Source organism: Cnephaeus nilssonii (genome assembly GCF_951640355.1).
Source record: "Cnephaeus nilssonii genome assembly, chromosome: 1".
Lineage (NCBI taxonomy): Eukaryota > Metazoa > Chordata > Mammalia > Chiroptera > Vespertilionidae > Cnephaeus > Cnephaeus nilssonii.
The window spans coordinates 75,726,995-75,743,628 of record NC_137072.1 but is presented as its reverse complement, the minus strand read 5'-3'; the positions used below and the strand labels follow the sequence as shown (position 1 = coordinate 75,743,628).

Genomic DNA, 16,634 nt, shown 5'->3' with positions numbered 1-16,634 from the left:
CTGCCCTGGCTCCTGCTGCGCTGGAAGGCCGCCAGCAGCCTCTGTGTCCAGGGACTCAGCGCCTCCTCCCCCTGGGCAGCTTGGGCCCTCAAGGTGAGTACTTTCTGGCAGCCCAGGAGGCCCTTCCCGCATAGATTCTTATGTTTGTTAAATATTCGGTGGGTAACAACTTACTGACTCAGTTTACGTTTACCTAAACTCAGGGCCTTTGCCATCCTTGATATGTTATTGGCCATTTCTACTTCTGTGAATTGCCTGCTCATGTCCTCCATGTATTTCCATCTTGGAATGTTTTTTGTTTTTGTGTTTTGTAAGGTTTCTCATTCTACAATGATTACCAACCTTTATCAGTTATATGTGTTACAGAGTAGATCTGAGGACAATTAAGCTAATATGCATGATTTAACATTATTACCTATAATGACAATGTGTATTTCTGTTTTCCTTTGAAATTATTTCAAATATCTAGAAGAGTTCTATGGACATGCAGTGATAAATATGCCCTATAATTCCCCCAGCAATAATGTTTTCATTTGTTTCTAAAATGAATTCATGCCTTAGTCTGGATAATATTTATTGTGAGACTCTGATGATGGTCTTCTTGACCAATAAAGATAGAAATGATTTCCTCATCTGGACCACTTTAATCCTGGTGCGTATGTTTTAGGACAGCCTTGAAAATCCTTGTGACTTGATTTTCCTATTTCCATAAAATGTTCATGATTTTTGTATTTCTTTGCATTGCTATTGATAATGGTCAGTCATGGTGTGCCTAGATTTAAAAGAAAGAAATGATTGTGTTTTTTATTTTTTATTTTGCCATGCTGAAGGTTGTAATGCTTTTATATAAGGTTAATCGGAGGGATGGAACAATAGACTTGTGAGGAAAGAAAGAAGTAATGAGACATGCTGATCTAGTATGAGTTATCCGCTATAATAAAAGGCTAATATGCAAATAGACCAAAAGGCGGAACAACCAAACAACTGAACAACTGGTCTCTATGATGTGCACTGACCACCAGGGGGTGAGAGCGGAACATGGCGGGTGTTGGCCGCAGTGGGATGGTGGAGCAGGTAAGCGGGGGCAGCAGACCAAGGTGGAGAGCCAGTCGCTGTCATCAAGGTGAGCCTCCTGCGGTTACTGAAACTTCTTTGCTCCCATGAGCTGCGGTCCCAACCAGTGCTTGCACCCACTGCTGGTGCCTGGCGCCTGCCCTGAATGCTCAGCGCCATCAGCGGGTGCCAGCAGCAGCTGCTGGCCCTGATCACCCCTCAGGGTTTCTCCACCTCCCCCTCCTCCTGAGGGACTATGGGGGCCGGCAACACCTCTCGTACCTGCTGCCACCAGTGGCCCCTCTTCCGCCTGCTGCTGGCACCAGAGCCGCTACTTGCGCTGGCCGCACTCACACCTGCTGCTGGCGCAGGCCCCAATCTGCACCATTAGCGTGTGGGAATGGGGCAGTGGGAGAGGAGCTGCCAGCAGAGAGGGGACTGGGGGCCGAGGCAGGAGGGGCCAGGCAGGGGCACAGAGGATGGGCCGAGACCTGCCCCTGTGTCCACCGCAGCCTCGCAGCCCACAGTTCCTTTCAAGGTGCACAAATTCATGCACTGGTCCCCTAGTATGAAATAATCATTATTTCAAACTGCCTTCAACAAATCATTGAATTGTTCCATTATCAAAGACTAAAAGGAGAGTGAAAACAATCAGGTGAATCTTTAGGGGGCTGTGAGGTAAAGAGAATTAGCTACTGAAACCAAAATCTTTCATTAATAGCTCAGTTTACAATAGAAAGCAATTTGCACTTGTTATATTTCTGTAAGTTTTGATGATACATTAACTTAAACTGGATGAAAGCAAATGACTTCCATGTCTTTAAGTAAGAAGTGATGCTGATGCTGCATGGACAGTAAAACAAAGGAGCATCGGTGGTCTCCCAAAATGAAGTAGGAGGATGAATCATTTTCCACAATTCTAACTTTTGAATAGTTTCTTTAGCAAAAGATAAAACTACAGAATTTTGCACCAAAATAATATTAAAATATTCTGAGTATTTGCAAAATAATAATAATATGGGGATAGACTACTTAATGTTCTTGTGTTCACATATCATCTTTGAAACACCATTAAGGTAATTTTTTGGTATAACTTTGCAATTAGAATAACAAATTTAAAAGTATATTTATATGGCTTTATTTTTGTTTCAATTTTTATAAGTATTTATGTTTGGCATGACATATTTATAACTCATCAGGTAGGCACTTGAAAACAAATTTTGATCTGAGAAGCTAAATTGTGAAAAGTAAGGTTACATCACAACTTCCTGCTGGAATAAAGTGGAGGAGTCCTATCTAGGAGGCATATGAGCTTCAGGCCTCTGAAACAACTACTCTCTTTTATTCTTCTTTCCTGTTTTAAAAAGCTTCCGGCAACAAAACAGAACACATTTTGTGATGACAAATGTAGCAGTTGCCACACAGGCCAGCAGGAACCCTATCACATCCAAAGAGTGGTACTGGAACCAGCTGAGGTCATGGGCGGCTGGCCGAAGATGTTTGGCTCCTTTGTGGCGCATGACAAACTCTATCCAGAAGACTGCTCGATCCAGAGGCTTTACTGGCTGGTCATGATGAATTCTTGATAATTTCATAGCATTCTCCTTATATCTAAAGGAGAAACACAAAGATACCAACATTGCAAGAAAGTTACTTTGCTTAAGCCAATAATTCCCATTCAAAGTTGTTTTTTATTTTTAATTAAAAAATACTTTTATTTACAGATCAGCATGGCTAAGTGGTTGAGCCTCGACCCGTGTACCAGGATTTCACCATTTGATTCTGAGTCAGGGCACATGCCCGTGTTTCTTGCTTGATCCCCAGTATGGGATGTGCAGGAGGGAGCCTATCAGTGATTCTCTCTCTTTATTGATGTTTCTATCTCTCTCTCCCTCTCCTTTCCCCTCTGAAATCAATAAAAATATATTTTAAAAACATACACAAAAAACACTGCCATGTGAAAGTAGCCAGTTCCAAAAGATAATATATTGTATGATTCTATTATTATGAAATGTCCAGAAGGAATAATTTATAGAGACAGAGAGTTGATCAATGGTTGCTTGGGTGAGAGATATGGGAAGTGACTTCTAAGGCATATGATATTTTTTTAGGCAAAAATACCTTAAATGTATATTATGGTGATAGTTTCATAGCTCTGTAAGCATACTACATATATTTGAATTATGTAATTTTTACATGTGAATTTTTTGGTATGTAAATAATATCTCATAAAATCTATTAAATTGATCATAATAAAACTAGAGGCCCAATACACAAAGATTCGTGCAAGAAGAAGCCTTCCTTCCCCCGGCTGCCTGCACTGGCTTCCCTTGGTACCCAGGACCCGGCTGCTTCACTCTGGCTGCTGCCAGCACCCAGGTCCCAGGCTGTTTAGCTCTGGCTGCCACCGCCACTCACCGGGATCCAGGATACTTTGCTCCTGCCACTGCTAGGCACCTGGGACCCTGGCTGCTTTGCTCTGGCCACCGCCAGGCATCTGGGATTGGGGCTGCTTCACTCCGGCTACTGCCACCACCCACCGGACCCGGGATGAGGAGGTCAATGCCACTTCACGGCGACTGGTAGTTTGGTCATTTATGTCATAATGCCTCCTGGCCTTTTATTATTATGATAATAATTTTTTGAATGTAAAGATATTTATAGTTTCAGAAATTTTTGATATTAAATTTATTTAGGTAAAGAATTTATTATTTTTCTTCTAGTTTATCAATCTTCCTTTTATGCATTTTATCATATTAAAAAAAATGTGTCCATATAATTACCTACATAACTTTATATTATTGGAGGAGAAAATTGTTGCTTTAGATGGCTACCCATTACATACATGGGGTTAATATGCAACTTTGAAGTAATTGTGTCATCGAAAATAAAAGTAGATTCAATTTAGGTTACCTCATGTTAATAATGTTAAATTTAGCCTCTTAAAAATGGGATAAAACTAAGATACACTATTGACAAAATAAAATATGTATAAATACTATCTATAAAAAACATGTGGTACTTACGAAGGTTCATTAATAACAGTCTTCAATGCATTGAGCAAATCTCCAGTAGACATGGTGTTCAAGTCCAATCTGACAGCTGCTCCCTTGGTCTTCATGTGAGCGATGTTATCAGGTTGATCCGCAAACACAGGAAGGCCCACCATAGGGATCCCATGGTAGATCGCCTCATAGATGCCATTGGTTCCACCATGAGTTATAAAGGCTTTGGTGTTTGGATGGCCTAGGATTGGGTGAATTTCAGCAAATTATGAATTATAAATCTTGTAATAAAATGAGAGTTGTGCAATAAAGGCACTGGCAGAGGCAATGTATTTAGTAACAGATTGATCTACACTTCAGACTGTATTAAAGTGTCTTTCAGAACTCATAGGAAGAGGCACCTAAGTTTGCTGGAGAGACAGTGAAGGCTAACATAGAAGATAGGTGTGTTTCTTGTGTCTCAAAAATGAATATAAGTTGCCAGTGGACACATGGAAAGAGAATACTCTGGATTTAAAAAGTGTATGCAAAAAAAAAAGTGGTGGTGCATGTTGAAATATATTCTCTTAATAAAATGGTGAAGACAGAGTGTGATATGTAGATGTGAAGGCAGCAGACAATGGGATGGTGGTGGTACAGGAATCAGAAGAAAGAAAAGCTACACATTATAATGAAATATGTTATTATGCCCTAGCTGGTTTGGCTCAGTGGATAGAGTGTCAGCCTGCAAAATGAAGGGTCCCTGGTTGGATTCTGGTCAAGGGCATATGCCTGGGTTGCCGGCTTGATCTCCAGTAGGGAACATGCAGGAGGCAGCCAATCAATAATTCTCTCTCATCATTGATGTTTCTATCTCCCTTTTCCTCTCCCTTCCTCTCTGACTTCAATAAAAAAATTAAAAATAAAAAATAGAAGAAGAAGACCTGGGAGGCGGTTCGATGCTATTAAAAAAAGAAAGTGTTATTACTTCAGAAAGAGATATTAAATTATTTTCCCAATGGAAAATGGAGAGTCACTGGCAATAAAAGGGAAGCTGATATTTTTTCAGGAATGCCTGTACACCCTTACCGTGGGTTATATGATTGGTGTAAGGAGAGAATTAGGAAGCAGAGTGACAATTAGGAAAAGGTTGAGATATTCTCTCTGAGAGGAATTACACATGAAATAAAAAATCTTTTGTTTGTGGCCATACAGAACATGGCTGTGTAAAATAAGATGCCAACTGTTATAGCTAATCCTTACCCCCTAGGACTGGGAAATAAATATTGGGAAGTTCATTTTTATTTTTGAGGTTTTCAATAAGAAATGTCCAATACATTTCTATCCTAGTGAACTGTTTATCATTCTGGTTGACTTGATTCTGATTTCAGGGTTTTCCAGAATCTTACCAAGAAGGTCATTCTGGGGAATCCATTTATAGAGCCGAGTATTTGGCCCTATGGTATCTGGTTTTTTGCCATCATATCTCCATATAACCTGTTAGGGTAAATAAGGTAATGTATTTCTTGAGTTAAATTGTAGAGTTATATCATGATATAATACTAAATAGGTTAAGAGTCATCTAGTTAAATCCCTGACATATTACAGATAAGGGAATGAGAACAAGACATGTTGATAATGAGAACCAATAAAACACTGATGTAAGAGGCATAAATACTTACATTGCGTGTTACTTATTTTTATATTTAGTCAGGTATGAGTGCAATCTTGATGTTTCACATTTTGGGGTTAGACAAATGAGATGATCAATGACCAATTCAAGCATATAATATTTTTTAGGTAGTCATATAATTGTAGTGCAAAACACAGCAAATTAATAGTCTATGCATTTATTTTAATTATTTATTATTCTAAATCTCATCATCCAGATTTAATGTTAACTTGTTTATTTCTTTTTGAATGATGGGGAAATGGTTTATTTATATTCACTAATTTCATAAATTACCTTGGAGTTTTTTACATCTTTTGATTTACAAAATCAGTGCAATCAGCTACTCATGAGAATTGAATCATTCTGATATGTAAAAGTTTATTAATAATAATAAGTAATGTCTGCTTAATGAGTATGTTTAACTTCTTTTAGTTTTCTACTCATTAATCAGCACTTCCAAGTTGAAATTTTCACCTAAATCCAGTATTATCACTCTTTCTAGGATTGAGTATTTTCTTTTTTCTTCTCCCCGCCCCCCATTTTAGAATTTATTTTATAAGGCAAATTTTATGTAGTATTTATTTATTTATTTTTATTGATTATGGTATCACATAATTATCCTCATCCCCCCCATTCCCACCCCAAATCCCTCCCCACGTATGCCCCCACCCCCTTGTTGTCCGTGACCACTGGTTAGGCTTATATGCATGCATACAAGTCCTTTGGTTGATCTTTCCCCCTTTCTCCCACCCTCCCCTACCTTCCCTCTGAGGCTTGGCAGTCTGATCGATGCTTCCCTGTCTCCGGGTCTGTTTTTGTTCATCAGTTTATGTTGTTGCTTATTTCCCCTAGTTGCGTGAGATCATGTGATACAAGAAATACACTTATAAGAACCGAAAATGAGACCAGCCATAATTGTTATGTTGAGAGGCAAATGAATCAGTCTGTAGGAAATTTTCTTAAAACGTTAGAAAGAAAAGCCATGGACACTTTATAAATAATAGTTTACCCGTTGAAAAGATCAAATATAATGATGACAGTAATTTTATTCATCTGACTGTTAATACTACAAAACATGCTACAATACATTGACAGCATTGATTAATATGGTTAATTAATTATAAATGGCCAAGCAATTTCTAAGTCGACCAGTAAACTGGATTCTAGTTTATAGTGGTTAACATCTTTTTGCTATGTGAGTGTTAAAGTTACTTCACGTTCTCAGCAAATTTGCATAGGTGATAAAGAGAAAGCTACATTAGGAAACTAAAAGTAGTTCACTAAAAGCTACATTACGAAGCAAAAAGTAGTTCCCTATTACCCAGTGCCTTCAAATGTACTTTATGTATTAGAATAATTCACTACCATAATTTATGGAGAAAGGGTAGCATCTGAAACTGGGCCACACTAGGCTTGCTTCTGGTTGACTCTTTTATATTCCCTCCTCCTGCTCCTCTGAAATCTCATCCTCCTACACCTCCTCTTCCTTCTTTTCCTCCCCTCCCCTCCTCCATCATCATCATCATCATCATTATCATTATTATCAGTTATTATTCTGATGGGTTGTTTTGAGGCCACATATTATAAATCACTGGGTCCCCTTGAGGGCTGAACCCACCTCCACCCTTTCTTTTATGTCTTTCTGCTTCAGAATTTAGCAGGGCCCAGCCCACCAGGAAGGTTCTCTTTCCTTTCTACAGGCCTTTCTCTAATCATGGTGGCTGGCTTAGGTACCTGGATGCAGCTTGGTGAGCCCTGGACATCCTTACGCTGAATATCACCTTGCAACACTGTATAGACCTAATCCAAAATCCAGGGAAAGTAGGAGAGGACTGGATTCCCTGGCAAGTCTAAACTGTATGATGCCTTTCAGACTGTTATCATTCCCTGTTTAATGTTAAAATTTAACTCCAATCTGAGAACATCTGTAGTGTGTACAGTACTCTAGGAATCCTGCAAGAAAATGAAGCAAATGACAGGATAGGATTTGGTGATATCTGTTCCTGCCTTATAATTCTATGTAATAAAATCCTAATATGCAAATCGACTGACCAGAGGAACGACCGGTTGCTATGACACACACTGACCACCAGGAGAATTCGACCAGCAGCAGTGTTGGCGGCAGGGCCGGCCAGCAGCTGTGCCATGTCACCAGTCAAGGCGGGTGCCAGAGGTGGCCCCCCGATCGCTCTGCTCCCTGGTCACCCCACAGATGGCCCTGATTGCTGGCCAGGCCTTGTGACCCTACCCTATATATTGGGGACAGTCTCTTAGATTTAAAAATTAAAACCTGGCATAGCTATTCTAACACCGATAAAACAGGATGATGCAGCAATGACATGCATGGACTCTGACTTGCACATTTTGTGGTCAGCCCTGATTCTGACACATATAACTGTGTGACAAAGCCAATTACTTAACTTCTCTCTGCCTCAGTTTTTCCACCCAAAAGATGGGGAAAATGGTATACTGCCTCAGAAGGATCATGCTATGCACTACTTTTTATAATCAGGTCAAAAAATGTAGCTGCCTGTATAACAGTAAGATGCCTTTCACCTGTATGAAGGTATGATCACTGGTACATGCAGTGGCCCCGATTTCCAGAGGGATGTCTGACTGCCGGTGTAGGTCCAACATGCATGCGGGATTCCAGATTGCAAGAGGACACAAGCCAGGCTGAGGCACCCCCACCCCGTGCATGAATTTCGTGTACCAGACCTTTAGTACTATTATAATACCAAACTTCACACTGTACTTTTGATATATACTACTTTGTGACCAGAATGTTAATACCATATTGCCCATCAAAAACAACCTCTATACTACTTTAGCACCTGACGTGTATTTTGTTTTTCTAATTGGTATCTAAGATCATTGAAGCTCTTTTAATACTTTACCTTCCATGTAGAAATTTCTTAATCAGACACTTTACAGAGTTTAACACACTCATTAGTTTTCTGCTCTAAGGGAGTTTATCTAACCTTTTGAGGAACCTGGGCAAGGGCTGCTGCAATCACATTGGCTCTTTCTTCTGTCATGTTAGTGACCATCGACCCCAGGGAAAACACCACAATACCATTTTCTCCAGAGCTCTGGGCAAACTCTTCCATTTCCTGGGAAGGAAGAATTTTTTTCCATTACAAAAGACAATAGCATAGTGAACACTATTGAAATAATTGCTTCAAAAAGCCAAAGAGAACATTAAGTATTATAAGAAGTTATTAGTATAGTTCTTGTTATTTTAAATTATGCTAAAATACACATAATATAATTACCATTTGAGCCATTTCTAAGTGTACAGTTCAGTAGTATGTATATGTATGTGTATATATATATATGTGTGTGTGTGTGTATATATATATATATACAGAGGCCCAGTGCATGATTAAATCATGCACGTGTAGGATCCCTTACACGCTTTCACTTTCAATCGCGGGAGAGCTGGGTGCCTGTCTGCTGGTGCACCAGGCCTTTCAGAAGCCTCCAGTGCGGCGAAGGCTTCTGAAAGGCCTGGTGCCTGAGTGGACAGGCACCCAGCTCCCACGCTTTCGCTTTCGATCACGAGGGAGCTGGGTGCCTGTCCGCTGGTGCACCAGGCCTTTCAGAAGCCTCTGGCCAGCAAAGGCTTCTGAAAGGCCTGGTGCCTGAGTGGACAAGCACCCAGCTCCCCTGCTTTTGATGGTCCGCGGCGGGACGTGAGCTCACTGCCCCAGAGGCCCCTTCTGTGCCGCAGCACAGCCATGGCGCAGACGCTGAGCTCGCACCGCCACTGGCGACGCGAGCTCAGCGTCCCACCGGCCCAATCGGCCACCCCGGCCACCCCGAGTCCCGCCCCCCCCGCGCTTCCTGGCCAATCATGGGCATAGCGAAGGTACGGTCAATTTGCATATTTTTCTATTATTAGGTAGGATATATATATATATATATATATATATATATATATATATATATCTCCTTATTGTTGTATAAACTATCTCCAGAACTTTTCCATCTTGTAAATTTTTACTGTATATTTCTTAAGCTGTAATTCTCCATTTCCCATTTTAACAGTCCCTGACAACTATCATTCTTCTTTCTGTTTCTATGAATTTGACAAGTCTAAATCCCTTACATAAGTGGAATCATGCAGTCTCTTTTTGTCTGTGGCCTATTTCACTTAGCAAAATGTCCTTAAGATTCATCTTTGTTATAGCAGTTTTACGGCTTAGTAATGTTCATCTGCAGATACCCTGAGCCACCAGAAAGACAACAAGTGGGTCCTCGAGCAAATTAATCCTGAAATATTGCAGTAGGTAAAAATCACAAAACTGATACTTTCATTTTTCAGGGACATCATGAGAAGGCAGGGTTCTTTGAAAAAGATAATGCTGGGAAAAATAGAAGGCAGCAGGAAGGATGATCAAATATGAGATGGATTGACTCCATAAAAGAAGCCATAGGCATGAGTCTAAAAGAGTTGAGAGGGCTGTTAAAAGTAGGATTTTGTGGACATCACTCATTCATAAGGTCCTCAGGAGTCAGAGCTGACTCACAGTACATAATACATTGTGTGTATTGATTGTTTATTGATTTATCTATCAGTGGCCCTCGGGTTGATTTTATCTTTTAGCTCTTGTGAATAGTGTTATAAATATGATTCCGTTGTCACTGTTTTTGAATATACCCGTAAGTTCTATTGCTGGATCAAATTATAATTGTTTTTATTTTTTTGAGCAACCTTCATTCTCTTATTATTAGTGGCTGTGTTGAAGAGACCAAATCTCTCTCATTTCCTTTGGAGTATACAATTGATGAGCTTGAAATCCCTTACTACATACTAGTGGCCAGGTGCATGGATTCATGCACATTGAAAGGAAATTAATTAGAAGGTGGCTGGTGGGGCGGGACTGGGTGAGATTGGCCAGACACATCCTGGAGCCAACCCCCCACCGTCCTCCTCCAGCAGGTCACACCTGGGGCAGCTCTTTGGCTTGAAGGGTGTCTGCAGAGTGAGCGGGGATCCCTCCGGCTGTCTGGGTCCCTCGGCCTGGCCTGCGGGGATCAAGCTGAAACATCCACCCAGGGGTCCTGGAGTGCGAGAGGGCACTCTGTAAAGTTGCTGTCATACAAGGTGTGGAATGCAAACACAACTGTGCAGTAAACCAAATTTGCGGCTGACAGTGCCCCAGCAACAAAAAAGCCCACAGCCGAAGGTGAAATCAGCCTCCCTCCTCTCTGGTTCTGGGATGTGCCACCTGAGAACCACTGCTGCTAAGTCATTGCAGCTTGGCAGCTCCTGTGTTGAGCATCTGCCCCTGGTGGTTTGTGCGCATTATACCTACTGACCAGTCAGCTGGTCAGATGAACGCTTAGACTTTTATATATATAGATTACATAGGTACTTGTGTAAATGTGTGTGTGTGTGTGTGTGTGTGTGTTTGGGAGGTGTATAAGGAAGAAATGAAATAAAGCCAGTAAACAGTAGTGAAGAGGAAATGCTTTTAGAGACTCTTCATTTATAATGTTATCAATAAATAATATATATTCTTATAATGAGACTACACAACAATATCTTGACTCACCTTTATTTCTTTATTGTAGTTCTACTAAATTATTTGTGTCTATGCTTGTCAGGTTTTCTGGAGAATTATTTTAGTATATTCATTAGTATTTTATTTCTTTGACTAAGAAAACTAAGAAAAAGTTCATTATGATTAGAATGACTGTTTATCTTTTTTATCATCTCTATAATAATTTATAGCTCATCTTAACTTTTGTCAGATTCTCCCAAGCTTTCCCCACAAATCATTAAAAAATTTATTGAAATATAGTTGTCATGCTATATTATATTTGTGTCAGGTGTACAATATAGTAATTTGACATTTATATACTTTACTATATGATAAGTCTAGTAACCATCTCACTGCACAAAGTTATAGTAAGTATTATTGGCTATATTCCTTATGCTGTACATTAAATTCCAGTGATTAATTTATTTTATAACTAGAAGTATGTGCCTCTTATTCCTCTTCCCCTTTTTCTCCATTCCCAACCTCCTCCCCTCTGGCAACCATCCTAATATATAAAAAGCCAGAGGCTGTTATGACTGAAACAACTGGATGGATGACTGAAAAGCAGGCTGTCATACAGGCTGGAAGGGTGGGCAGTTGGGGGTGACCAGGCTGGCAGGGGGGCTGTTGGGGGTGACCAGGCCAGCAGGGGTGGCAGTTAGGGGCAACCAGGCCAGCAGAGGAAGAAGTTGGGGGCAACCAGTCTGGCTGGGGGTAGGGCAGTAATTGGCAACCAGGTTGGTACGGGGGGAATTTGAGGCTATCAGGTTGGCACGCAGAGGCAGGTAGGGTGATTAGGCTGGCAGGGGGGAAGTTAGGGGCCATCAGGCAGGCAGGCAGGTGATCAGTTAGGAGCCAGCAGTCCTATATTGTGAGAGGGATGTCCGAATGCCGGTTTAAGCCCGATCCCTGGGATCGGATCTAAACCGGCAGTCGGACATCCCCTGAGGGGGTCCTGGATTGGAGAGGGTGCAGGCAGGTCTGAAGGGACCCCACCCCATGCACGAATATCATGCACTGGGCCTTAAGTTCTATATAATAAAAGGGTAATATGCAAATTGACCGAATGGTGGAACTACCGGTTGCTATGATGCGCACTGACAACCATGGGGCAGACGCTCAATGCAGGAGCTGCCCCTGGTGGCCAGTGAGCTCCCACAGGGGGAGCGATGCCTAGCCAGAAGCCCTAAGGCGGGCTAATGGCTTGCGAGCACAGTGGCAGTGGTGGGAGCCTCTTGTGGCAGCTCTAAGATGTCCAACTGCTGGCTTAGTCGGACATCTTCCAAGGGCTCCCAGACTTGGAGAGGGCACAGGCCAGGGTGAGGGACACTGCCAAGTGCATGAATTTCATACACTGAGCCTGTAGTTAGTTTATAATTTTTATCTATAAGTCTGTTTCTGGTTGTTGTTGTTGTTTTTTTAGGTTTTATATATATAAGTAAAATCATATAGTATTTGTCTTTTTCGGCCTGATTTATTTAACTTAACATAATACCCTCTAGGTCTTTTCATGTTGTTGAATTTAGCAAGATGTGATCCTTTGATATTGGTGAGTAATTTTTCATGGTGTGTATAGACCAAATTCATATTACCTATTTATCTGTTGATTGACACCAAGGTTGATTTCATATCTTGGCTATTATAGTTAATGTTGTAATGAACATGGGGGTGTATATATCTTTTCAAATTAGTGTTTTTGTTTACCTCTGATAAATACTCAGAAGTGGAATTGCTGGGTTGTATGCTATTCTATTTTTAATTTTTTGAGGAAGCTCCACACTGTTTTCCATAGTGGCTCCACCAATTTACAAACTTGCTCCATGCACAGGAGTACCCTTTTCTCTACCTTCTTGAAAACACTTTTTGTTGAATGATTTCTGGGTATTTACTTTGTTTTCTGCTACTTTACTTACTTCATTTATCAGTTCTAGTAGTTTTTGTGTGGAATCTTTAGGGTTCCTTATATACAGTATCATGTCATCTGCAAATGGTGACAATTTCCCTTCTTCATTTCCAATATAAATTCCCTTTCTTTCTATTTCTTCTCTGATTGCTCTAGCTAAGCCTTTTAATACTCTCATACCTAATAATAGACAAACATGTAAATAGACTGTACCTCCGCTATGTCCACAGCCAATCAGAGTGAGTATGCAAAATAACCGAATAAAGAGTGAGTATGCAAAATAACCCAATAAAATTTGCATATGTAGGCGCCCAGCAGCCTGCGTCCTGGGAACTTTCTCAGCACCCAGGTCACTCCGAGGTAGGGCCCCCGTGGGTCCTGAGCAACCTGGGAAGGGCCTGAGCCAGGGGCCTCCTGCATAGGGGTGCAGCCGGCCAATTAGAAGGATCTGGGGGCCCCCTGCCCAAGCCCCAAGACCTGGCTAGAGTCTTGGGGCCTGGCAGGAGTGGTGTCTGCAATTGGAGGGAACTGGGGGACCCCTGCCAAGGCCCCAAGCTTCGGCCAGCGGCTTGGGGTCTGGACGGGGGCAGAGCCAGAGATTGGAGAGAGCTGGGTGGCCCCTGCCCAGGCCCTGAGGCTTTAGGCCTTGGCACGCGTGGAGCTGGCAATCAGAGGGAGCTGGGGTTCCCCTGCCCAGGCCCCAAACCCCAACCAGAGGCTTGGGGCCTGGGCAGGGGTGGAGCAGGGTGATTGGGCCATTGGAGGGAGCTTAGGGTCCCCTGCCCAGGCCCCAAGCCCCAACCAGAGGTTTGGGGCCTGGGCAGGGGCAGAACCAGAGATCAGAGTGAGCTGGGGGGCTCCTGCCAAGGCCCTGAGGCTTTAGGTTTTGGCAGGACCGGAGCCCGAGATCAGAGGTAATCGGTGTGAACTACAGAGGAAACACCTTTTCTGACCGCTCATTGGCTAAGCTCTCTGTATGCCACTGGTAATATTCTTAGAAAATTGGGTATAAGAATCCAAAAAGGTGATCTAGTGTTTTTCCACCACACTCCTGGAGAAAAAAATGAAGGTCTGCTGCTGGAGGGCTAAGAACTGTCCTATCCTGCCCTAGCCAGTTTAGCTCAGTGAATAATGCCTTGGCTTGCCGACCATAGGGTCTGGGTTCGATTCTGATCAAGGTTATGTAACTAGGTTGCAGGCTTCTCTCTGGCTGGGGCCCAGGTCAGGGCTCATGCAGGAGGCAAACAAAGTGTTCCTCTCACTTTGATGTTTCTCTCTGTCTTTCCCTTTCTCTTCCACATTCTCTAAAAATCAATGTAAACATATCCTCAGGTGAGGATAAAAAAAAATAAAGAAAGAAATGTCATATCCTATGAAAGACACATCTTGAAAATGCCTAAAGAAAGTTGTCATTTTTTCATGGTGAAGGGACTGGAGTTCGTGTTGATGAAAATACCTTGGTGGCTGTGATGACTGGCAGTGGCTGCAGCAGCAGGGGTGATGGGACTGATGCTTTCCCCTGATCAGCCCGGTTGTCTCAGTAGGACATCCCCTGAGGGCTCCCAGTATGTGAGAGGGGGCAGGCTCGGCTGAGGGACCCCCCTCCCAATGTATGAATTTCATGCACCAGGCCCCTAGTATTAAATAAAGATGGCAATAGTGGGCATCACTGTGTTGTTTTTGATTGCAGAAGAAAGCTTTTAGCTTTTCACCATTAGATACAATATTAGCTGTGGATTTTATTGGTCATATATGGTCTTTATTATGTTGACATTTTGTTCTCTCTGTACCCACTTTGTTGAGAGTTTTTATAATGAATGGATGCTGGATTTGTCAAATACTATTTTTCTGTATCTATTGAGATGATCACATGATTATATCCTTGGTTTTGTTGATGCTGTCTATCACATTGATTTTTTGTGTGGATATGGAAGCATCCTTGCATTGCTAGAATACATTCCACTTGAGGATGATGTATAATCCTTTCATATATTGTTGAATTCGGTTTTCTAATATTTTGTTGAAAATATTCACATCTATTTTATCAGAGATATTTACTGTCTTGCGATTTTTTTTGGTATTGTCTTTGTCTGGTTTTGGTATCAGGGTACTGCTGACTGCTTTCATAGAATGAGTTTGGGACTGTTATTTCCTTTTCAATATTTCTGGAATAATTTGAGAAGGATAGGTATGTATTGTTTGGTTGAATTAAATGTTCAGTAGAATTTACTTGAGAAATCATCTGGTCCTGAACTTTTATTTACTGGGAGTTGATTTTTGTAACTACTATTTCAATTTTCTTGCTAGTAATTGATATGTTCAGTTTTTATGCTTCTTCCTGGTTCCTTCATTGAAGGTTGTGTTTCTTGTATAGCTCTTTTTCTGGAGATTTCTTCTATTCTTTCATTTGTGGCCTGTTCCTTTGTCTCCCTATATTTGCTGCCTCTTTGTGTTTGTTTCTGTGTATTAGATCAATTTGTTATATCTCCAAGTCTTCTGTACTTGCTCGTTTGTTTTACTGTCCAGGTTTATTTCTAAGAATTAGATGAAACAACCACCTCTCCTGAACCTGATGGAGTGGGTTTGTGTAGGAACGATCTTTGTGTATTCTGTGTGTGCTGCGTGGCTTTGGCAGGTTGGCTGGAATTGAAGTGGTTGTTTGAGGTACCAGGGGATTCCTGGCATGCAGGCTAGCCACAGTTGAGGCAATCATGGGCCAATTTTCCCAGGGTGCTCAGCTCTGGGGCACCCTTGTAAGCTGATTGGCTGGTTTGGAGCAGCCAGCGCCCTATGGCTGAGGCATTGCCATGGCAGTTTTTCTGTCTGAACCTGGGGGTGGGGCAATGTTGGGTGAGTGGACTAGGAAACGCTATGGTAGCCTTGCAGGTGAGCTACAGCATTTGAATAGAATTCTTGCCCATGCTATCATTGGAAAGAGAATGTAAACATTGGCACTCACAGGCACCTCCAATCCCAAAGTGTTTCCACAGAGTCTGGAGAGTTCTCGCAGTTTCTCAACCTTCTCTACGCAGTTTCTCTCTTATTTTTTGTGCAGAAGCTGTTCAGTCAACCCTGAGCTGTTTTCCAGGAGGAAATGCTCTTCATATTGGTGTATTCTAAGTGTCATTGGAAGGTATCAATTCAGGGTCTTCCTATGATGAAATCTTGGACCTCTCTCCCTAAATCACTTCTTACATGCTGGAGAATTAGTATAATTCATTAGTCTGGTATTATTGTCCAGAATTTCCATGAAATAGCCTTAAGATTTCTATTTATAATACAGAATAATCCTTATATAGTTACTTATTTGTGTCAATGTTTCTGACATGTTTGTGTATGACACCTTTTGCTCTGAAATCATATTGTAAAATGGAAGTTCTAGTAGAATATGCTACGTGTACCTGGCTGTGAGGGGCCCTCATCATCACCTCGCTGAATCTCCCAGGGAGCACCTGCCCCACAGTGGGAGAGGT

At 41.7% G+C, this 16,634-nt stretch overlaps 1 protein-coding gene across 4 annotated transcripts in view; it reads right to left on the bottom strand.

The window, feature by feature from the left end:
* Positions 1–16,634, bottom strand: part of LOC307102429 (UDP-glucuronosyltransferase 2B31-like) — a gene marked incomplete at both ends in the record, with an annotated part of 259,955 nt that overhangs the window by 22,764 nt on the left and 220,557 nt on the right. For 2 of the 4 annotated variants that reach the window (XM_079775987.1, XM_079775982.1), the window contains 4 exons: positions 2,385–2,664; positions 4,080–4,299; positions 5,447–5,534; positions 8,691–8,822. The exons of 1 other annotated variant lie outside the window; for it this stretch is intronic. In XM_079775987.1, coding sequence (XP_079632113.1) covers positions 2,385–2,664; positions 4,080–4,299; positions 5,447–5,534; positions 8,691–8,822 — 720 coding nt within the window. Of the gene's footprint in view, positions 1–2,384; positions 2,665–4,079; positions 4,300–5,446; positions 5,535–8,690; positions 8,823–16,634 lie in introns of those variants that run through there. One more of the 4 variants, XM_079775977.1, reaches the window with a different exon arrangement.